At 38.7% G+C, this 24,928-nt stretch overlaps 1 protein-coding gene across 1 annotated transcript; it reads right to left on the bottom strand.

The window, feature by feature from the left end:
• Positions 1–16,666: 16,666 nt before the first annotated feature.
• Positions 16,667–17,941, bottom strand: LOC307069343 (peptidyl-prolyl cis-trans isomerase D-like; the record flags this gene model as incomplete). The annotated part of the gene is given in 3 exon segments (XM_079727638.1): positions 16,667–17,312; positions 17,314–17,438; positions 17,612–17,941. Coding segments are annotated over 3 exon segments (1,101 nt in total).
• Between the last annotated feature and the right edge of the window lie 6,987 nt (positions 17,942–24,928).

Genomic DNA, 24,928 nt, shown 5'->3' with positions numbered 1-24,928 from the left:
ATAGAAAGTATAAAGCAAAGAAGAGGAGCTTTCTTTGATTCCACATTGCTGAGGGTGTTATCCCAATCTGCTGTTTATTTATAGAAACTTGAATTAAGAAGAAACTTGACAGCACATTTACATTCATCTTTTCTGAAGAAAGGGCCACACCTAACCCAGCCCAGCAGCCTGGGGATAGTTGAACAACTGGATATTTTGCTGCAACTCCGAGGTCAGCCTAGTTCAGAAAGAGCCCTTTAAGTTAGGGACTATAATAGTTATTCATTTAAACAACATTCCTGAATACCTACTATGTGTGTAGTGCTGGGGGTACTAGGTGTGTGAAGGGAGGAGGGGTCGACCATAGTTCCAACATTCAAGAAACTCACAGGTTGCAGAGATAGATGTATAAACAGATATTTATAATGCAGTGAGAAAAGTACTATAATGCAGGTATGTGCAAAAAAGAGAACAAATAATAATGGATGGTAAGTTAGGGAAGGATTCACTCAGAAGGTGATGTTTGAGTTGTCTGACAAGATGGAGAAAAGTTCACCAATTAGAACTCAGAAGAAGGTAGGAAGACGATCCAGGCAGAAGGAGCATGTGCAAAGGCACTGTGATATAAAAAACAAAAACAAAAAACAGCGCACTCGTGGATCTACAATTATGTCTGGAAGGTTAGAGTTTAGAGTACACGAGAGTAGAAGATGGGAGTAGGGAAGGGTAGGAGATGAAGCTTGAAGAGCTAGGAAGGAGGCAAATCATGAAGAGTTCTTGATGCCAAAGAGGTTTGACATTATCCTCCGGACACTGAAGAGTTCTAAATAGGGGTGGAACATAATCAGATCTGTGTTTTAGATCACTCTGGTTGCAGTGTAGAAAATAGATTGTAAACAGCAGAACACTGAGCCATGGAAACCAATTAGGAGGAAGTTGCAATAATGTAGATGTGAGATGATGATGATCCGGACTAAGGTGCTAGCGCTGGACTTGTAGAAAAGCATAAAGCACTCCCCAGGTACAAAGGTTTCTTATCTTATCAGAAATGTCAAAAGGCAAAAGGCAATAGGGAAGTAGTCTCAAGGAAGCACACCAGTAAAATCTCAAAGCCATAGGTGTGAATGCAAATGACATCTGTTTTGTCTAACCTTCCCTGAGTAAACAGAACAAGTAGATTCCTGGGGCCTCAACCTCTGCTTTATCAAACATGATTAATAGTGTATTTCTTCCCTAAAGTACACACACTTCAGGTTACAGAACTCGAAAGAAAAACAAGACAGGATTAATGTGGCATTGGTTCTCACTGAACTTTTGACACAGTGCAAGCCACTGTGTTCAGCGCCTCACCAGTATGGCTTACCCAGCAGGGCTAAAGGTTCAGAGACTTCCACATTCTTCCCTTGGGAAGCTCCTTCCATTCCTACTATTGATATCAAGAGTGAAGGATGCGAAGTGAATCAATCCACTAGCATTTCCTGAACACCTCCTATGTACCCAGCCCTACATTGGTACTGGCAGAAGTTAGGGGGTCAATGAGGGTGTGGGTGGAGGGTAGAGAACCATAAGATAGACCCCTTGCCCTCAAGAAGTTCACACTCTAATTGACATAAACTGGAAGTGTCTTAGTAGCCTAGGGAAGGTTAAGCTCAGTGTGAGCTGACAAATTCAAAGAAGGCTTCCTGGAGGAGACAGGATGTGCATCAGTTTCGAGGGTGAGTGAGATCTGAATTGGCAATGAAAGGGAGGTTCTACCAGGCAAGGGTGGGGAGGGAGAGGATACATATGGAGGGGGTAACAGTGACAGAATAACAATAGAGTTTATTTCCTTCAATAACACCTTAGAGCAGGAAAAGTTCTTTCTGGCATCTGTATTGTAGCTTTTATTTATTTATTTATTTTGCAGTACACGGGCCTCTCACTGTTGTGCCCTCTCCCGCTGCGGAGCACAGGCTCCGGATGCGCAGGCCCAGTGGCCATGGCTCACGGGCCCAGCCGCTCCGCAGCATGTGGGATCTTCCCGGACTGGGGCACGAACCCACGTCCCCTGCATCGGCAGGCGGACTCTCAACCACTGCACCACCAGGGAAGCCCTGTACTGTAGCTTTAATAGGGACAGGGCATGGGTGGGGGAGAAGAGGTGGAAAAAATATCTTGTGAAATTTTTCCAAAATGGATCCTGTGATGACTCTCTTCTTGCATTGCTGTTGGTACAATATAGAGACAGACTTGAAGGGAATAAGAAGTCGGGAAGGGGGCTTACCTGGTGGTGCAGTGATTAAGAATCCACCTGCCAATGCAGGAGACACAGGTTCGAGCCCTGGTCTGGGAAGATCCCACATGACGCAGAGCAACTAAGCCCGTGTGCCACAACTACTGAGCCTGCGCTCTAGAGCCCATGAGCCACAACTACTGAGCCCATGTGCCGCAACTACTGGAGCCCATGCGCTTACAGCCCGTGCTCCGCAACAAGAGAAGCCACCACAACGAGAAGCCCGCGCACCACAACGAAGAGTAGCCCCCTCTCACCTCAACTAGAGAAAGCCCACACGCAGCAACGGAGACCCAAAGCAGCCAAAAATTAATTAATTAATTAATTACTTTTTAAAAAAAGAAGTCAGGAAGGAAGAGAGAATTAGCATTTACTGAGTGCCTCTATTTCTATATCTTGCCTCACTTTGCCCCCTCCCAGAGTTAAGTGGTTCTCTAGCTGTGTACAAATTGGACTTGCACTCAAAAGAGCTTAGTTCAAGAGTTAGCTCTGCCACTTAGAACCTGTGTAGACATTAATCACAGTTTTTCTGAACCTCAATTTCCTTATGTATATAGAAGGCAACAAAACTATCTACCCGACTCAGTCTACAAGATCATTATGAAAATTGCATGAGATAATTGATATGAGAGTAGTTTGCAGAGTGTGAACATTGCACAAACATGTATCCTATTGTGTAGTTCTGGCAACTGAACGTATGCTGGATTCTACCACCTATTACCTGTGCAAAATTCAGATAGCCACAGCTTTCCTCTGACATTCTCCGCAGGGCTGTAAAGATGAGAGAACTTACCAAAACCCATCCATCCACTCATCAGTAAATGCTTATTAATTATCTACTCTCTGTCAGGCACTGTGCTGAAAGATAGGTATAAAAAGATTGTGCCCCTTTTCAAGGAACTGCCAATCTAGTTGAAGATACAAGCTAGGAAACCGATAAACATAAAATAAGACTTGCTTTTATGGGGATATATATGCAGAGAATGCAGTGGAGCTTAGAAAAGTCAGCCCTAACAATGAGTAAAGGAGTCAGAGTCACAAAGTGTAAGTTTTAACCAAGGCTTGACAGAGGAGAAAGGGTTTGCCTAGGGGCCAAAAAGCAGAGTGGGAGAGCTCAGTCAGCTATAGTGTATAGGATAAGAAGAGCCCGGGCCAAAGATGAAATTCCAATATTTAAGAAGTAGACTGAAATAAAAGAGACTACAAAGTAGACTGAGAAAAAGGTAGAACACAAAGAAAGTGCAGTATCATGACACCCAAAAAAGGAGGGAGTGGTCAAGAGTGTCCAAGGCTATCAAGAATCAAGATGAAACTTAAAAAATATCCACTGAAAATGAACAAATGGGACCTAATGAAACTTAAAAGCTTTTGCAGAGCAAAGGAAACCATAAACAAGATGAAAGGACAACCCTCAGAATGGGAGAAAATATTTGTAAATGAAGCAACTGACAAAGGATTAATCTCCAAAATTTACAAGCAGCTCATGCAGTTCAATATCAAAAAAACAAACAACCCAATTCAAAAATGGGCAGAAGACCTAAATAGACATTTCTCCAAAGAAGATATACAGATTGCAAACAAACACATGAAAGAATGCTCAACATCACTAATCATTAGAGAAATGCAAATCCAAACTACAATGAGGTATCACCTCACGCCAGTCAGAATGGCCATCATCAAAAAATCTACAAACAATAAATGCTGGAGAGGGTGTGGAGAAAAGGGAACCCTCTTGCACTGTTGGTGGGAATGTAACTTGATACAGCCACCATGGAGAACAGTATGGAGGTTCCTTAAAAACCTACACATAGAACTACCATATGACCCAGCAATCCCACTATTGGGCATATGCCTTGAGAAAACCATAATTCAAAAAGAGTCATGTACCACAATGTTCACTGCAGCTCTATTTACAATAGCCAGGACATGGAAGCAACCTAAGTGTCCATCAACAGATGAATGGATAAAGAAGATGTGGCACATATATACAATAGAATATTACTCAGCCATAAAAAGAAATGAAATTGAGTTATTTGTAGTGAGGTGGATGGACCTAGAGTCTGTCATACAGAGTGAAGTAAGTCAGAAAGAGAAAAACAAATGCCATATGCTAACACATATATATGGAATCTAAGAAAAAAAAAAAGGTCATGAAGAACCTAGGGGTAAGACGGGAATAAAGACACAGACCTACTAGAGCATGGACTTGAGGATATGGGGAGGAGGAAGGGTAAGCTGTGACAAAGTGAGAGAGTGGCATGGACATATATACACTACCAGACGTAAAATAGATAGCTAGTGGGAAGCAGCCGCATGACACAGGGAGATCAGCTAGGTGGTTTGTGACCACCTAGAGGGGTGGGATAGGGAGGGTGGGAGGGAGGGAGACGCAAGAAGGAAGAGATATGGGAACATACGTATATGTATAACTGATTCACTTTGTTATAAAGCAGAAACTAACACACACACACACACACACACACACAAATATCCACTGAATTTTGTGACAAGGGGGTCATTGGTGACCTTGGCAAGATCCATATTTACTAGGCTTAGAAAGTGAATGGGAACTGAGGAAGTAGAGATTACAGGTGGAGAATACTGTTATTCTAGAAATTTTGCTAATTAAAAATAGGTAAAGATAGGAAGTAATGGAGGAGGATGTAGGATTCAGGGACGTGTTTGTTTGTTTCTTTATTGTTTTATTTTTTTAGGTCACAGAGATTTGAGCATTATATCTTGAAGGGAAATATCCAATGGCGAGAGTAGCTGAGGATATAGGAGAAATAAAAGACAACTGATAGACTGAGGTTCAAAGGAGGCAAAGGTATAAGTAAGAATGCAAGAAGCAAGATCCATTTTTGACAAGGGAAGGGATACAACTTCACCTGAAGTTGGACAGAAGAAGGTGAAGCTGAGTACAAAATAATTGTTTGTACAGCACCTATCGTGTACAAGGGCCTTTGTATATGCTGTTCCGTCTGCTTGAGATTCTCTTTTTCCCTATCACTAGGTCAGATCCCTGCTCATCATTCAGACTTCATCTCAACTGTCATTTCTTCAAGGAAGTCTTCTTCTACTCCCCAGAGACAAGGCTAGGTCTCCCTGTTGCATGCCATCAAGGCACTGTTTTCTCCTCCTCGTAGCACTTTTGACAGTTTGTAATTGTGCATTCATTAATGAATGTGATCATTTGAATGTTTATTTCATCTGCCAGATGGTAAGCTCCATGATGAAAGAAGTCAAGCCTCCTTTGGCTCACTTCATTATCTCCAGTAGGTGGTACATAGTGCCTAGTATAGAATAGGTATCTAATAAACACATGTTGAATCATCTTAAATGTATACACTTAATTGCACTAGGTGTTGACAAAATAGAAAATCTCTATTTTTGCTTCCTACAAGGGGCAGTTCCTATAAGGGAACTTCAGTCTAGCAGAGAAGATAAGCCATATATCCAAATGGTTCTAAGACAGAGATAGCATTTGGTGCAAATAACACTTCTTCTATCAAGTGGAACACTCATCCTACCCAGAATCAATCTCTCCTTCCTCTTGACTTTCATTGCACTTTTCTCATGCTGATATTGTAGTACTCTCTTTGGTTTACAGTTTATTAGCTTAGCTCTTCAGTCTTCCTGTCCATTCTGTACATTCCTCTTCTGTTTAAATCAAGTTAGAGTCAGGCTCAGTTGCTTTCAACTGAGAATCCTAATACATGTGATAATTTTCCTTAAACATCAAGCCATTTGACTCAGAATCATTTCAAAACTGGTTTTCTCTGTAGTTTTTTTTATCAAATGCAGTTTTGAAACACATTTGATAGAAATTTTAAAATTTGATTTAAAAAATTGACTTTTTTGCTTTTGCTTATTCAATAGCAGATTAGATTTTTGCTGGATATTCAGGTAATTGAACTGCTCAGCGTACTTAAAACAGCTAGCTGGTTGGTATAGTTACAGTGGTTTAAGATTATGCTGGTGTCAGGACCGATTTGGCTATTTCTTTTCTTTTCTCTTTTCTCTAAAATAAAGATACCACTAGACCCAAAAACGCAAGAGCAGCTATACATTTATGTGGGTTTTTTTTCAGTTCAAATGACTTATAATTACCCACAAGGGCACAAATTCTAGCATACTTTGAGGCAATTAGGGAAAGCAGCATAGAAGAAGCTGCGAGGAATCTTGAAAGGTCTATCCAAAACCCTGGGATACAGAAAAGGCATTACTATGCTTCTGAGAAATATTTTAGGGTATTTGGGGAAGCACTGGGCTAGAAATTGGGAATCTGCAACATTTGGCTGGAAGGCCTAAGTGAAACATGGTATTTAGCACCTCCTGTCTTTGGCAAAATCATGACAGAACTTCGTCATTGCCAACAATTTCCTTAGAGTCTTTGAGTCAGATTTGGTGATGTCACAGAGCCATTTAGTCTGATATGATCTGGTCTGCTGCTTGGAAGACCAGGTCAATGGTGTCTAGGGGGCAGTATTTACACCAAAATTGCCAGAAAGTGGTATATAACTTTATACCTGATTATAGTTGATAAATTATAGCTGAAAAAGCCAGGAATTTTTAATTTCATCAAAGCTATGTAAAAAAATTCCCCATCTTACATTCCTTTTTTTTTAACCTGATAAAGAAAAAGCATAGGCTCTGAAGTCAGACACGCTTAGGTTTGAATTCTACTTCACCACTTAGTAGTCACCTTCAGGTAAGCCACTTAATCTCTTTAATCCAAATGGGAGTCACACCACTTTCCTCATGAGATTTTTGTAAGGTTTAAGTAAAATAACCTATGAAAAGTCCCTGGAACACAATGTCTAGCTCATAGAATATACTCTTCAAATATTACTATTCTTTCCTTCTTTTGAAAAATGGGGATGTAATTTAAAGCTTTATTTTCCATTTACTTTCATGTAGAAATTAACTATATTTTAGGGGCAATTTATTTTATTCTTTCACTATGAAATGAACTATCTTTGCAGAAGTGTATTCATATTTCATGTGGTGGCATCTAATGCATATGACTTTGCATTCTAGAAAATCATAAAATGAGGACTTCTGTCCTTTAGAATAGAAGCAACATAGACAAGACAAAGATTCAGGAAGTATAGGAATAAGGACTACTTGTGTTGCTCTGTCAGCGTATTACCAGAGAATAGCACAGAAAAGTACTTGAGGAGCAGACTAGTAACATGGCCCAGAGAGTTATATGATAAAAAGGATCTCCTTGTGATGCAGAGGTCTTTTAGGAAAGAACAGAGGTTCGAATACAATTTTAGGTTTGTGAGAGATTAGTTTATGCTTTATAAAATGAAGGTCTGGTATTTTCCTTAAATTTTTCTAAGCATTATACTTTGCATTGAGCAGTAAAATCTTCTGAAGATATCTGGATGTGGGTTTTTAATGTAATTTTAATATTTCACATTTCAAATTCTGAAGCTGGTTGAAAACAAATACTATCACAATCTGAGAGATTTTCAACATAGACTTTAACTTTTTTCTGCTCTCCTTGATTTGGTGGTTTATGATTCTAGAAATATTTTCTTTTTAATTTGAGGGTAGTGCCATGGATAGTAATAAAAGAACATTAATCCATTTAGATTTTCATTATGCCTTATATTTAATTTACACTTTTTTCTTTGGTAATTAGGAAGAGAGAAGGAAATGAGAGATTCGATGGAAAAAGCTATGTTAGTTAGGAACACTTCACCATTCCTGATGTTCCTTTTTCACAAAGTGAGCTCACTTAGTCTACTAGGGACCCCTTTCTGAATCCTTTACTTATGCTGCCTGTGGGGAGATGGAAGGACACAGCTGAGTGATAAATTTGGGAAGAATAACTGGGCATGATTGGCTTGAATTTGCCCTTTTTCCTCTTGGGAGCAAGCTTCCTGTAGATAACATAAGTTCTCCTCTGGTCTTCCAGACCACAGATTATACATATGGTTACACCTGCAGGGGGAGGCCAATCCCTATCCAGTTCTGTCTAAGACTGGGTGGGTATATTTGCCTAATTCTGGGAATCAGTGAGCAGGCCCAGTAGGATGCTAGGCCTAAAGACAAATCCTCACACCAGACCTTCCCAATAATAAAGGTGATATCTGCATATCCATATTGCCGTCTTTGTTTTGTTTCTCAAAATACTTATAACCTGGGGTAGAAGAGAGTTGGTATTTATTGGACGCCTTTTCTCCCTTTCTCTGGAGAGCACATCATGTAAGAAAATTGTTTTTTTCTAAATATTAATTTAAAAAACACTAACTGAATGTCATATAGATCTGAAGTAGCATGTTAACATTTTTAACATTTGCTCTTTTAACATGCGTTGCAACATTATATCTACTAATTTTCTCCACATTTATTGGTAGGAAATTGGGATTTGAAACTTGAATGTTCTTCACAAACAATGACTAATGCCAACTCTTCACTTAGAGAATTATGGGAAAAAAGCCAAATCAATGAAACAGCTGAGGAAAGATTGGTGTACAAGAAAAATTAATGTTCACAATTTGGAAAGAGTCTGGAATAGCATATGATATCTGGCATCCAAAATCAATTCTCCACTTCATGATTAAAGGAACATTTTTGAACCATAACCAGACACAAATGCAGCATTAAATAGAACTCAGATGGTCACCTCTCAACCTTAAAGGGAATGAAAGGCAGTGGTTTACTTTTTTTAATTACTGGTAAAATAAAGACAACCAATGGGATGGAAGTGTTTAAAAATGTTTCGTGAGCTCTTTAGTATTGGGCATTAAACTAGTTAACAATGACTACTTGGTATTTTACAAAGGACAAAGTCCAAGATAAGTTCCTAAATCACGGTGTTCTGATATTGCCACCAGAGATATTACTTGTTTCTATTTCTTGGATTGCAGACTACGGATAGAACCCAATAGGAGTGACTATAAAGTAATATGCTTGTCTCTAATAAACATGTCAGAACAAATATGATCATATTGTCCCTTTAAAGTAGCTCTTTGTGTATTTATCTCAGTGATGCTGCCATTCAACAAAGTGTGCTCAGATTCCTCTTTTAAATGGATAAATAACCACAACGGACTGCACAAATCTTAAATATACAGATCAATTAAATGTATATATGTAAGCACCACTCAAATCAAGATGTAGAACATTTCAAGAAGCCCAGAAGTCTCCTTTATGCTAACTACCAGTCATTACTCTTCCCCCCAAAAAAAAACATTTTTCTAAACAGTATCAACATAGATTAGTTTTGACACTTTTTGAACTTTATATAAAATAAAAGCATACGTTATATACTCTTGAGTACCTGTCTTTTGCTCAGCATTATGTTTTTAAAGTAATCCATGCTCGGGACTTCCCTGGCAGTCCAGTGGTTAAGACTCTGCACTCCCAATGCAGAGGGGGCGGGTTCAATCCCTGGTTGGGGAACTAAGGTCCTGCATGTGGCAAGGCGTGGCCAAAACAAAACAAAACAAAAAAAGGAATTCATGTTCTTGTTTATTGTTTATTGTTATGTAACATTGTACTATTGTGTGAATATACCACAGTTGATGTATGTATTCTACTACTGAAGGATATTTGGATTATGTCTCAAGTGGTGCTATTATGAATAATACCACTATTCATGTTACTGCACACATTTTCTTATGGACATAAGCATTCCTTATACAAAAGTGGAATTGTTAGGTTATAGAAAGGTATTTAGCTTTTTAAAAATTACTACCAATCCAAAAGAACTAAAAGCAGAGTCTTGAACAGATATTTGTACACCCATGTTCATAGCAACATTATTCACAAGAGTCAAAGAGTGGAAGTAACACAAGTGTCCATGGACAGATGAATGGATAAACAAAATGTGGTACATACATATAATGGAATATTAGTCAGCCTTAAAAATAAATTCGGACATGCTACAACATGGATGAAACTTAAGGATAAAGGATATTATGCTAAATGAAATGAGCCAGTCACAAAAAGACAAATAGTATATAATTCCACTTATGTGAGGTCGCTAGAGTAGTCAACTTCATAGAGACAGAAAGTAGAATGTTAGTTGCCAGATGCTGGGGGCAGGGAGGGATGGGGAGTTGTTGCCTAATGGATGCAGAGTTTCAGTTTTGCAAGATGAAAAGAGTTCTGGAGGTGGACTGTGGAAATGGTTGCACAACAATGTGAATGTACTTAATACTAATGAACTGTACATTTAAAAGTGGTTAAGATGGTAAATTTTGTTATGTATATTTACTATAATTAAAAGAATTTTTAAATACTACCAAAGATTTTTCAAAAATGATTATAGTAGTTTATACTTCCACTAGCAATGTGTGAGAGTTTCAATTGTTCCACGTTCTCACTGAGTTGGTATTATTCATCCATTTAATTTTTAACCATAGTAGTGTATACCAATATTTTGTTGTGGTTCTATTTTGCATTTCCCTAATGACTAATGATGTTGAGCATCCTCTAATAAGTTTATTGCTTATTTGGATACCTTCTTTTTTCAAGTGTCTGTTCAGCTCTTTTGCCCATGTATTCCTGTTGGTTTGTCTTCCTTTTTTCTTTTTGATTTGTAGGAGTTCTTTATACATTCCAAATAAAAGTTTTTTGCCAGATTGATAGATTACAAATATTTTCTCCCACACTGTAGCTTGCCTTTTCACTCACTTAATGGTATCGTTTGATGAACAGTTCCTACAGCATATTCTTTTGAATTTCCTAATAGGAAAATATTCTTATATTTGGAGGGGAATTTGATCCCTAGAAAAAACATTTTAATCTTCAAAGCTGAGAAGATGATGATGACGATACAACCTCCTCCCCAAGTCTAATCAAGGAGATATAAGGATTGTGAGCTCAGCACACAGATAAGGGTGGAATTAAGTTCTCATTATAAGTAGCAGACTGAGAAATTGTCTTGGCAGGAACTAATCTTTCATGTGTAACTTGTTTATATATTTTGGCTTCCTTCTTGGCACTGAGAAGAACACTTAAAGGTGCATGACTGTGTCAAACAGTAAAAAATTTGATGAAGAGTATTAATAAAGTAACTAATCTTGCCATGTATTACCATTTGGAATTTAAAACTATTCAAGATCATGAAATGACATCCAGCTGTGGTGTATGTGCAAGAGAAAAAGGGAGAAGGAGCGACTGTCCCTGAAGACAATACGGAAGGACAAGTTCTAAAAATAATTGGGATGATGCCACAGACACTGAATTAGGTATGTTTTCCAACGAGATAGCAATCATTTGGATGTATGTCTCATTGCTTTTTAGTCATAAGTACAGTTCAACAAATATCCACTAGGCCCCCTGGACATGGATGAATGGACCTTAGTGCCCTTTGTGAGGAGAGTTCCTTCACCTCTTGCCTACCCCACTACTCAAAAGGCATTTCAGTCCTCAACCAGAAACTGAGTGAAACAACTGCCTGATCCTAAAAGGAACCTAGGCATAGCCCTAGCATCCAAAATGTCACAGTTTTTGACTGTTAAAAATTCTAACAGCCATCATGGAAGTTCATGGGTTGATCCAAGTTCAGACTTAAGTTAATAAAAAAAAAAAGTATCTTCCCTTTTTACTTTTTTTTTGCTCGTATTCATTTAATGAGTGAATTCATAAAATAAGGATAAAACAGATTGTAATTGTTTTGCATTGTATAGAGAAATGGGTCTGTTTAGGCCAAACACAAAAACAAGCATCAGTGAAAAGCCCAGGGATCCTAGTGATCAAGACAAAGCCTACACATGCATTGTTAATATGAACAAATGCAAACATCTTTTTGTTCTTTACATTAATTATCTCATATTAGCCTTCAGCAATACGGTGAGCTGAACACTATGATCACCTCCAATTTATAGTTGAAAGAATGGAAATAGACGGAGGTTAAGTAACTTATCTGAATAAGTTACATGGATAGTGTACAGTAGAGCCAGAACTTAAACCTGATGTGTCTCACCTCAGAGCTACAATGCTCTATTGCCTCCACCACTGAAACCTACCTAACCTGAGTACAGGCAAACCTGGGAGATACTGAGGGTTCAGTTCCAGACCACCACAATAAAGCAAAAATCCAATAAAGCAAGTCACAAACTGCACTGTAATCTATTAAGTGTGCAACAGCATTATGTCTAAAAAAAAAAGTTAATTGTTTAACTTTAAGCAATTTTAATTTTAAAATACTTTATTGCTAAAAAATGTCAACCATCATCTGAGCCTTCAGCAAGTCACAATCTTTTTGCCGGTGGCAGGTCTTGCCTCTCTGTTGATGGCTGCTGACTGATCAGGATGGTGGTTGCTGAAGGCTGGGATGGCTGTGGCAGTTTCTTAAAATAAAACAATGAAGTTTGCCATATCAACTGACTCTTCCTTTCATGAACATTTTATCTGTAGCACACAGTGCTGTTTGATAGCATTTTACCCACAGTAGGACTTCTTTCAAAATTGGAGTCAATCCTCTCAAACCCTGCTGCTGCTTTATCAACTAAGTTATGTAATATTCTAAATCCTTTGCCTGTCATTTCAACCACCGTCACAGCATCTTCACCAGGAGTAGATTCCATCTCCAGAACCACTTTCTTTGCTCATCCATAAGAAGCAACTCCTCATCCATTAAAGTTTTATCACAAGATTGCAGCAATTCAGTCATATCTTCAGGCTCCACTTCTAATTTTAGTTCTCTTGCTATTTCCACAAATCTTCATTCCCTAGTCTAGCATGAAAACTCACTCTTCAAAACCAAATTTAGGAGTCACTTTTCTTTACACCTTCCTTAACTTACCAGGTTTCCAAAGTTCTCCGGTTAGGCATCTAGTATAACATTAATAACATTCCATTTTTTTTGTTGTTGCTCATGAGTCTGTCTCTCTCAACTAAGCTCTAAGTTATTAGTGGGCATAAGTCATCATCTTACTCCTGTCTGTATCTATGGCAACTAGCCTTCTGCCATATACATAATAGATAGTAACTGTCTACTTAATTGATCTAAATGGAAGTCCATATAGGGGATATAGTTTGATCTATACTCTGATTTTGATTTATCACTCTGCAAAGGATTGTATTACTAGTTGATTTTCACCACTGGTGTTATCAGATTCAACCAGGCTATTTTATTATTTTTAAATGTGGTAAAATATATAATATAAAATTTACCATCTTAACCATTTTTAAGTGCATAGCTCAGTAGTGTTAAGTATATTCACGTTGTCATGTAACTAATGTCCAGAAATTTTTATCTTCTGAAACTGAAATTTTATGCCCATTAAAAAACAACTACCCATTCCCCCCTCCCCCCAGCCCCTGGTCACCACCATTCTATTTTCTGTTTCTATGAATTTGACTACTTTAGATACCTCATATAAGTGGAACCATACAACATTTGTCTTTTTGTGACTCCAACAGTTGATTTTTAAACTCCAAAAATGTTACATTACCAATAGGCATCAGAAGAGTAAAACTTTAAAGTGGAAGTATTCGCATTTTAATTATTTGTTCACTCACAGAGAGGTTTGTCCTATCAGGACATCTCCAAGCTTATCAGAATTCTCTATTTCCTGTATTTGAAAAGAGCTAATGTGCATTCTCTTATTGTACAAGTTTCCAGATCCCTTGGAGAAAAGACAAGATAGCAGTTGGCATAGGCTAGGAGAAAAAATTCCAGTTAAGGTCTGTAAGCTCTTTAGTGTGTGCTATACAGTGGGAAAAAATAAACAAGTGTCAGAAAAGACAGTAAGCAAATTAAAGAAATACCAGAAACATGACAGCAACCATTCTAGGGGAAAATGGTATCTGTTTCATTCACTCTCAACAAATTTTTGGATTAACTAGAAGTTAAACTTCCGACTTGTCTAGAGTTGTCCTGGGGGAAAAGAATAACAATGGGAAATTTGTGATGTTGAAATGCTCAGAATTTAATGCCATAAACGACAATCTGTACACAACATCAAATCATCTAAATTAAAATGACAAATTCAAGCCATCTTCCAAATGTTGTCTATTTTTTTTTGTATTGCTCAAGTCTCATCTTGTTCACAATAAAATCCAAAGTCCTTATGATGGCCTGCAAGGCTCTATGTGACCAGGTTGCTGTTAACCCGCTGACCTCATTTCCTATCATTCATTTCTTCATTCACTGTTCAGCCTTCTCTAGCCACAGTGACATTTATGCTGTCTCTTAAACACTCTAGATAAACCTCAGGGCCTGTCCCTTTGTCTACCCAGAAAGCTTTACCCCAAGGCATTCTCATGGCTCACCCCGTTACTTCGTTCAGGTCTTTACTCAATGTCCCTTCCTCAAAGAGGTTCCCCAGACCACCTTTTATAAAATAGTACCCTATCTCTGTCACTTTCTATCCCCTTACTTGATTTTATTTTTCTTCATAGAATCTATCATTATCTGGTACATTTCAATATTTTTTGTTGTCTGTCACCCCTTACTAGAATGAAAACTCTGTGAGGTCCATTAGACTTGTCTAATTTGTTTATGCTAGATCTAGCATAGTGCCTGACACATAGTAGATATTATTTACCGAACTGATAAAGTTCCATTTGCCAAGTCATTATGCAGTCGGTAGAAACTCAGTCTCCATACTGTAGGTAAATAAACATTAGATTCTGTCCTCTAATTAGCTAAAAATACAAAATCTCTATGATCCTTACTTATTTGAATTCAGGTGTTCTCCAAGTATAGTTCCTGAACCAACAACATCTGCAGCATCGGGGAAATTGTTAGTAGTTCCCAAATGAATCAGAAATTCTGGGACTGGTGCTCAGCGATCTGTATTTTAGCAAGCCCTCCAGGTAATGCTTAGGGAACTATCAGTCTAATCCAAGTCCTTTTGCACAAGTGAAATCTCTAAGGGTATGCTAGAAAGAAGTTTTCTTAAAGGTAAAAAATGAAAAAGAATAAATGTATAAAATCTAAGTCCAGAAAAGGCAAGAATAGAAAGATAGCTGCTGCCTTTTCTAGAGTTTGTTTTATTTAATGTTAGCAGAGCTTTTTTTTTTTTTTTTGGAAGACCCTATTAGATCTGGGTCAACTATAGCTTTCTGTGGATGCCATTTAAAAGGACCCTTATACCTGCCTCCTTAGAATGAACCTAAGTATTTACTGTTGAGGCTAAATTTGTGCCTTCTCTTCATAGATGTATAAAACCTCTTGATTTTAATTGATTTTGTTTTCTTCAGAAACATTAAAAATACTTCACGGATATATCCCTGTATTCTGGATAATGACGTGTGAGTTCAGTGGTCACCATTTTCAAAATGATACATTGCAACTTGATAAGTACTGAATGTAAAAGCCAAGATCTCATTAAACAAAACTGGAAATAGAAATGACAGGCATCCTGAATGGGGGTGCATATCTACATCCGTGACCATTCCAGTAGGAAAAAGTGCCAACATCCTTGAAAGCCCTCCCTTTGGTTTTGACTTTTTTTTCAGGATTATTAAGACATTTGAATAAAATAAAGCTTGAAAGAACTTTAAAAAGTATAAAGCACTATACAAGTAAAACTAATCCAAATAATGGCTAACCATTAATTGGACACCTTTCTGTGCTAGGCTCTATGCAAAGCATTTTACATACATTATCACAATCTCTCAGCAATTCTTCAAGGTAGGTAGTATTACCTTCATTTTACAAATGAGGTTACGTAACCTGCCCAAGGCCATATAATTAAGAAATAGTACAGGTGAAATATGAACCAAGATCTGTCATATTTAAAATCCTATGCTGCTAACCTCTACACTCATTGACTCAGCGCCACTTTCACTGCATCTATAACTATATCCACATGCATATATTTAGATACATTTCAAATATAGCACATTCTCATTGTAGAAATTAAAACATAAAAGATGTATTTAAAACAAAGAGTCAAACTCCCCTTTGCCATAACCCAACTGCAACTCCACTTTTATTCATATTTGAAATGGGCAAAATTCTGTTTGCCTCAACAGGAATATTTTCCTACTGAAAGTGAAGCAGAAATGTTCTGAAAAATATCTATTTTAATAGCTCCCCTGGAAAAAAAGCGTTGTTTTAATTACAATAAATGGATTAGTTATTGCATTTCTTAAACATGATTCAGTGAAGTGCACTTCAATTTTTATTTTTTTTAAGTTTTCATCTGTTTATTCAAACAAGATGTGTCTAGGAGTTTAAAATATGCTGGACACCATTATCCTTTGTGAGGAATGCAGAGAGCCATTTAAAATGAAATCAACTTCACCATATTTTGTAACACTGTTACAAACACTGGTCTATTAAGAGTGAATCTCTAAGTAGTCCTAGGCTGTAAACAATGGGAACTGAAGTCTCAGAGGGATCACATTAGGGATCATACATAATAGACAAAATCCTTAAATTGTCTTATTCGCTTTATACAATCAATGCATACTTAAGCAAAACTGAATTCCTTATTAAGCAAACATTTTTGCATAAGCTGCCTTCTCTTTATCTTTCTGTGCCTTTATCTTTTGCTTGACTCTCAGCAATTCTGCCTGGATAGCTTTATCCTCTGGTGCAATCTCCTGAGCTTTCTTAAGATCAGCCAAGGCTCGATTGTATTCTTTTAGTCCTTGCCATCCTTGGGCTCTACGGTACAGTGCTTTGGTATTTGCTGGGTCTATTTCAAGGGCCTCCAAACAACTGTCGACTGCTCCCTGCCAATCCGACATCTTCAGTTTCCTAGCGCTGATATTCAGCCCGCAGCTCAAAGTGACAGGCTGCAGCTTTGCTCCATTTGCGTTCTCAGTAGCAGCCTTCGAGCCTTCCACATACCTTAAAACTTTTGTGTATTTTTTAATGGCCATCTCCCAGTTCTGAGATTTGAAAAAAGTATTTCCAATGTTTTTTAAGTCTTCCATTATTAGTAAAATTTTATCTACATCTTTTAAATCTATGTCTGCATCCTCTGGGAAGTCTGGATGACTGTCACCAGATCCATCCTTTGGCAATATTCCCCAATCATCCCCTTCCTTCAGTTCTCCGCATCCTGCAATAATGTACAATTTGGCAGGTTTCTCACCTTTCACCTCCACATTTTCCAGAATCCTTGCCACACCCTTTAGTCACTTGGCCAAACACCACGTGTTTCCCATCCAAGTGAGGAGTTGGAACCGTGGTGAAGAACTGAGAGCCGTTTGTGTTGCTGCCTGCATTTGCCATGCTCAGTAATCCGTCTTTATCATGATGTCCATTCTTATAACTTGAATGATGCAACATACCCCGATGGGAACATCTTGGAACAATGAAGATAAGAAGGCACAGGCACCACTAATGTCCTTTAGGAGCCTGGACATTAACCAGGTCTGCTAGTTTGCAAATCCCCTGACATCCCGGACATTAGCGATGGTTTTGTTGCTCTTATAATGGAAATTTTCATCTTCAAATTTTTCACCATAAATACTTTCTCCACCTGTCCCATTCTGATTTGAGAAGTTTCCACCCTGAATCATAAATTTCTTAATAATTTGATGGAAAGGGCATTCTTTGAAATGGAGAGGTTTCCCAGTGGTGGGTCCAATGCCTTCTTCTGTACACAACATACGAAAATTTTCTGCAGTTTTGGGTACAATATCTGCAAACAATTCCAAGGCAACTCGACCAACTTGCTCCCCTCCTATGTCCACGTCGAAGAAGATGCGGGGGTTACTGGGATTGGAGGGCTTAGCCTGGGGGAACGGGTGCGACATTGTGGCCCGCAGACGCGTTCCCGAGCGCCTGGGAACACCCCGTGGCCGCCGCGCAGCCCGAACCCCCAAGTCGCTCCGTCTGCCAAGAACGGCAGCGCTGGCGAGCCGCTTCCGACAGGGGCCCGGAATCCACGGCCCAACTTCTGGCGTCACCTCCCGACTTCCGCCGCCACCGCCGCCGCCGGCCCAGTTCAATTTTTAAAGCAAACATTTGGACTATTAAGACAGTACCAACCAACCTTGCTACTTGCAAAGCAAATGCTTTAGTTAGTTGAGCTGTCCGTGTGGACACATCCCAACATCTCTGTGTTCCCATTAAGCTACGATTCCTCCTCTATCAGCTCTATCATGGGATAAATTAGTCAGAAGCCTGGCAGTCCATCCAGATTTGCTTCATTCTCCAGCAGGGCAGGTGTATTTAACAACTCTCTGGCAGGAGCACAGATTTTTTTTTTTTCGGCCTGCTGAAAAAGATTCTCCAGTTGTCTTTAATGAATGCTGGCTTGATTCTGAGTTGGAGAATTCTCATGGTATCTCAAAGTACCACATGTCAACCTGAACAATCCATTTCCATACCCACTACACTGATATTGCCCACTTGGACTTACAGCAACATAGCAGAGAATGAATTGGGTGAAACCTTGCCTGTTTTCTCCTCCATTCTTTTGGGCAATTCCTGTTCAGTAAGTTCCAAGCTGGCTCAGTGATATTTATTTATTCTTTGATGCTTTTGTCTGCCAATTAGAAGAGAAAGGTAGCATGCTGTCACCATCAACTTTTCCCTGCAATCAGCACAATGCACTGCAGTAAGTGACTGCCTCAGCTCACAAATGCGGAACCTTCCCTCAGTTTTAATGCCCAACTTCCAAAATGTTGGCTCCAAAACCCAATATGCTCTTATTGAGTCATCCTGTTGCGAGGCTATTCAGAGCTTCTGGATGATCCCATTTTGATCCTTCTTTGTCCATAAGCAATAGGACTCTGACTAATTCTTGGCGGAGTTGTTATTCTGGCTGAAGATCACCTGAGCACATATTCACCTGTCCATGCCATTTGCTCAGGCTACATCGGGACTGCTCTATTCCAATGTGAAGAGAAGCAGTCCTAGAATCCTAGGATTAAAACCAAACAGCCTGAGTCTTAGTAAGGGGGTTAAAGACAGCCTTATCTTACAGCCCCCTCTGCCACCAAGATTTCTACAGGTATTTAAGACAGAAAGGACTTCTTAGTACAAATAGAGAAAGGGAGATACTTATACCATGCTTACTATGTAGTCCATTAACAATTAGGAGCAAAAGCGTGCAGATCAATTTCCTAAGAAGGACAGAATTTTTAGACTCAAGAGCATAGATGGAAGGTCGACAGAGGCGCTCCATCCACTAGGCTTTCTACTGATTCATCATCCCCTTAGTTTCTCCCCACTCCCACCCTGATACTTTCCAGTGATAGACACTCTCCCCTGTGCACTTCAAAATTGCTATATCCATCTGGAGGAATCCAGATCCAAACATTAATTGAAATTCCACTAGGTATACATATGTAATGTGCTACAATAGAATGGATGGAATAAGATAGATGTCAGAGATGATATTTGGATAAAGACTTTGAATCTGTGTAAAATATTAAATAATCATAGTTCCACAAGATAAAACTGAAGGGGAGGCAGGTGGCTTCAGCATATCAGACATACACAGATGCTCCAAACATGAGAAGAAAAAAACAACTCCCCTCTCACAAACAAAGCAAGACTTTCTTGACCACATTTGTGAGCTGATCAGGGAGAAGTAATGAAAATTGCATAAAGGTTAATGGTTAATGGAGCACCAGCCAGGGAGTCCCAGGGAGCCTGCCACTCAAGGTTTAGGGAAAGGTGCCATATGTATTCAAGTGCTGGCTCAGCTGTGTGCACCTGCCACAATTCTGCTTTTATAGGACATGCACTGTAAGACAGGACTGAGGTGAGGAAAATCCCAATGTCAGTGGTCAGGAAGTTAGCAATGTATGGTGGCCTTGAGAAAGTGAACTGTCTCTACTGCTATTCCTTGATATAATAGGATAAGCTAGGAGAAAGGTGGAAAAACTCTTTGCTTCGAAAAGATACTCTTTACCTGCAGGACAAGGTGCCTCACTGATACCATAAGCAAAAAGACCTGTGAGTACAAAGGAACTTTGTTGTTAGACGTTACCCCAGGCCTGGCTGTCTGCCAGTATCAGCAAAGTGAAGTATAGGTGTGGTCTGTTAAGTTGGGAGAAGACAGAAAGGACAAGGGGGAAGAGAAAAACAACAGTTACAGAAGAATGACCATTTGTTCCACTACTGACTTGGACAGGAAAGAAAGATACCAAGCAGCCATATTCTACAAGACATATGGCTTTGGGCAAGGCTTTAACTCCTCTGAGCCTCAGTTTCTCATGAAATAAGGAGAGATTCTCTCAACCTACCCAAATAGTACTTTTAGAATGATCATTTACCGTCCTCTGTGAAAACACTGCCCCTGCAAATGTAAAGTACGTTTGTTCTTTCTGGAATCCATGAAGTCACACTTCCAACTATTTCTGTAAATAGAAGGGAAGGAAGCAGATCATTCTGATGTAGATCTTCCCTCCTCCCCACACCCTCTACACACACACAGACACACACAGAGAACTATGCCCGGGGTGGAAGTAGTTACTGGATACACAAACCACAAACTTTGCAGAGGCATACAGTGCTCAAGTATGGTTCTGGCACCTTCTATTTATGTGCTATCTTTTACTTTTTGTGCTATGTTTGTATCATGACTGAGAGCAGTCTAGAGGCTACTGGGAAGTAATCGGAGGTGTTTGGGTCATTTACTTGGAAAGCATGGCTACAACAGAGACCCAAGAGAGAAAAATTAAAAGATGGAAACATAATTCCTGGAGAAAGAAATATTTTCACAATGATATAAGCAAGATTCCAGCTGGACCCTTGCTTCCCTGCTCTGCACCCCATTTCTCTTTTCCTAATGTCATGTATACTCCTCACATCTGTGCAAGAGCTGGACAGAGGGTCAAGAAAGCCTACCTGCACAATTGCTGAGGAGTCACTGGGCCAAATTCTCACACGACTGACACTCCTTTTTCTTGCAAAAAATATAAATGATTGCAAGTGATAAAGGTAGTAGTATTAACAAAATTATGCTTTAAGTAAATAATTTAGAACCTTCAGCAACTTAAAAATTATTGGTAACAAATGACTTGTAATGCATTTCACAAATGCAGTATATTAGGATACAGTCTTTGAACATGGTGACCAGTTTGTGGGCATCCTGTCTGTATCACATATTTTAACATGATAACATACACTTCATGTCCCCAATATGTATGTGAGCTACTTGAGGTCAATATTCACATTATCCATCTTTGTATTGTCTTCAGTGTCTAGCATAGTGTTGTATACAAAGTAGGTAGCCAATCAGGATTTATTTCATCCCTCTTCTACAGCTGAGTAGGTTGGGCAATAGAAACTAATGGAAACTGTGTCTGAAGACCTTACACTGTGAAAGTTTGATTGCTTACATCCTGGTGACCATCCTCTAAGGCAGACCAGAGAATACGGACAAGTGGAAAGCAATTGTAAATGTATCAGAAATAAAATCATTTTCTTTGAAATAAATGCTTTTTCTGTAAAGTTTTCACCACTTGGTAGTCTGGGGAACATTCTTCTATATAAGTTGGAGCTACAACACATTATGATTGTAGCCTCCAAGTTGTGTAGGTGACTTTTATTATTCTACCCTGAAGAGTAGCTATTACATTAGTAGGTTTAAAATGGAGTTTTGAATTTTCTTAAGAGTAATAATACTGTAAATGCTGCACAAAATTAGCTAATTTAAATTTAAAAAACCAGTGCAGCTCTACAGATGAGCTTATCTCTAGGTCCTCAGCAGGATGTCTATTTAAGATATTTTCCATCAATTAAAGTATAAATTGATTTCATAATTATTAGTTTAAGTTCCTCTTGGGGGGTAATTATAACTCTGACGGTTAAAAAAGAGTCTATTTCTAAAAATGCTTTCCTTTTCCATTTTAGAAATAATTCTAACACTAGCCATCATGTTTCAGAAAGAAATGTTTTTTTAGAAGCATTTACATATGTATAACAATGTAAATATTTTTCATTAATTTAACACAAATTGTTTACCACAGCTGGAGAGTCATGGGCAAAAACCATCAAAGAAACTCTCTTGGAAAATTTCCTTCACATTTCAGTTATTCTGTATCCATCTTGAGATACTAAGGGCAGGCATGGAAAGAGGAGATGGTTAAGAGTGTAGATTGGTGACATTAACAGGAGACTTCCAATCAAAACAGACACCAATATGAGCTGATGACTGAGGTTAAACTGTTACATATGTATTACCTCTTTTTTTTGCAGTACACGGGCCTCTCACTGCTGTGGCCCCTCCCGCTGCGGAGCACAGGCTCCGGACGCGCAGGCTCAGCGGCCATGGCTCACGGGCCCAGCCGCTCCACGGCATGTGGGATCTTCCCAGACCGGGGCACGAACCCGCGTCCCCTGCATCGGCAGGCAGACTCTCAACCACTGCACCACCAGGGAAGCTTCTCTTGGTTGAATTTTACCAAACGTTTAAAGAAGACTTAATACTTATCCTTCTCAAACTATTCCAAAAAATTGAAGAGGAAGGAAGGCTTCCAAACTCATTCTATGAAGCCAGCATTACCCTGATACTAAAACCAAACACAGATACACAAAAAAAGAAAATTACAGGCCAAGTTTCCTGAAGATATATGCAAAAATCTCAACAGAATATTGACAAACCAAATTCAAGAATACACTAAAATGATCAGACATCTTGATCAAGTAGAATTTTTCCCAAGGATGAAAGGATGGTTCAATATCCACAAATCAGTCAATGTGATACACCACATTAACAAAATGGATAAAAATCGTATGATCATCTCAATAGATCCAGAAAAGCATTTTACAAAATTCAACATCCATTACCAATAAAAACTCTCAACAAAGTGGGTACATACCTCAACATAATGAAGGCCATATATGATATACCTACAGACAACATCATACTCAATGGTGGAAAGCTGAAAGCATTTCCTCTAAGAACAGGAACAAGACAAGGATGCCCACTCTCATCACTTTTATTCAACATAGTATTGGAAGTCCTAGCCACAGCAGTAAGAGAAGAAAAAGAAATAAAAGGAATCCAAATTGGAAAGAAAGAAGTAAAACTGACACTATTTGCAGATGACATGATACTATATATAGAAACCCTATGAACTCAACCAAAACATTATTAGAGCTAATAAATGAATTCAGTAAAGTTTCAGGGTACAAAATTAATATACAGAAATATGTAGTGTTTCTATACACTAATAACAATCTATCAGAATGAGGAATTAAGAAAACAATACCATTTACAATTGCATCAAAAAGGACCGCCTGGAGGGGTGGGATGGGGAGGGTGGGAGGGAGGGAGATGCATGAGGGAAGGGATGTGGGAACGGATGTATATGTATGACTGATTCACTTTGTTATAAAGCAGAAACTAATAAAAAAAAAATTAAAAAAAAAAGAATACAATACCTAGGAGTAAATTTAACCAAAGAGGTGAGAGTTCTATAGTCTGAAAACTATAAGACACCAGTGAAAGAATTGGAGATGACATAATGGAAAGATATATCATGTTCATGAATTGGAAGAATTAATATTGTTAAAATGTCCATCCTACCCAAAGCAATCTATAATTCAAAGCAATTCCTACCAAAATACCAATGGCATTTTTCACATAACTAAAACAAGTAATCCTAAAATTTGTATGGAACCACAAAACATCCTAAATAGCCAAAGCAATCTTGAGAAAGAAGAACAAAGCTGGAGGTATCACACTCCTTGATTTCAGACTATACTACAAAACCATAATAATCAAAAAAAGTATGGTACTGGCACAAAAACAGATGTATAGATCAATGGAACAAAATAGAAAGTTCAGAAATAAACCCATGCTTACGTGGTCACTTAATCTTTGACAAAGGAGGCAAGAATGCACAATAGGGAAAAGACAGCCTCTTTAGTAAATGGTGTTGGGAAAACTGGACAGCTACATGCAAGAGAATCAGACTGGACTATTTTCTTACACCTTATAAAAATAAACTCAAGGGACTTCCCTGGTGGCGCAGTGGTTGAGAGTCCGCCTGCCGATGCAGGGGACACGGGTTCGTGCCCCGGTCCGGGAAGATCCCACACGCCGCGGAGTGGCTGGGCCCGTGAGCCATGGCCACTGAGCCTGCGCATCCGGAGCCTGTGCTCCGCAACAGGAGAGGCCACAACAGTGAGAGGCCCATGTACCGTAAAAAAAAAAAAAAAAAAACACCTCAAAATGGATTAAAGAATTACGTGTAAGATCCAAAACCCTAAAACTCCTAGGAAAAAACACAGGCAGTATGATCTTTGACATTAATGTTAGCAATTTTTTTTGATTTGTCACCTGAGGCAAGGGCAACAAAAGCAAAAATAAACAAATGGAACTACAACAAATTAGAAATATTTTGCCCAGTGAAGAAAACCATCAATAAACCAAAAGGTAACCTACTGAATGAGAGAAAATATTTGCTAATGATATATCTGATAAGGGGCTAATATCCAAGTTATATAAAGAAATCACACAACTCAATATCCAAAAAACAAACAATCCAAGTAAAAAATGAGCAAAAGACCTGAGTAGACATTTCTCCAAAGAAGACATGCTGATGGCCAACAGACACGTGAAACAATGATCAACATCACTAATCATCAGGGAAATGCAAATCAAAACCACAGTGAGATGTTGCCTTACAAGTGTCAGAATGGCTATTATCAAAAAGACATCAAAAAACAAGTGTTGACAAGGATGTGGAGAAAAGCAATCCCTTGTGCACTGTTGGTGGGAATGTACATTGGTGTAGCCGCTATGGAAAACAGTATGGAGGTTTCTCAGAAAATTAAAA

The sequence above is a fragment of the Hyperoodon ampullatus genome (assembly GCF_949752795.1).
Source record: "Hyperoodon ampullatus genome assembly, chromosome: X".
Lineage (NCBI taxonomy): Eukaryota > Metazoa > Chordata > Mammalia > Artiodactyla > Ziphiidae > Hyperoodon > Hyperoodon ampullatus.
This window is presented reverse-complemented; position numbering and strand designations above follow the sequence as displayed.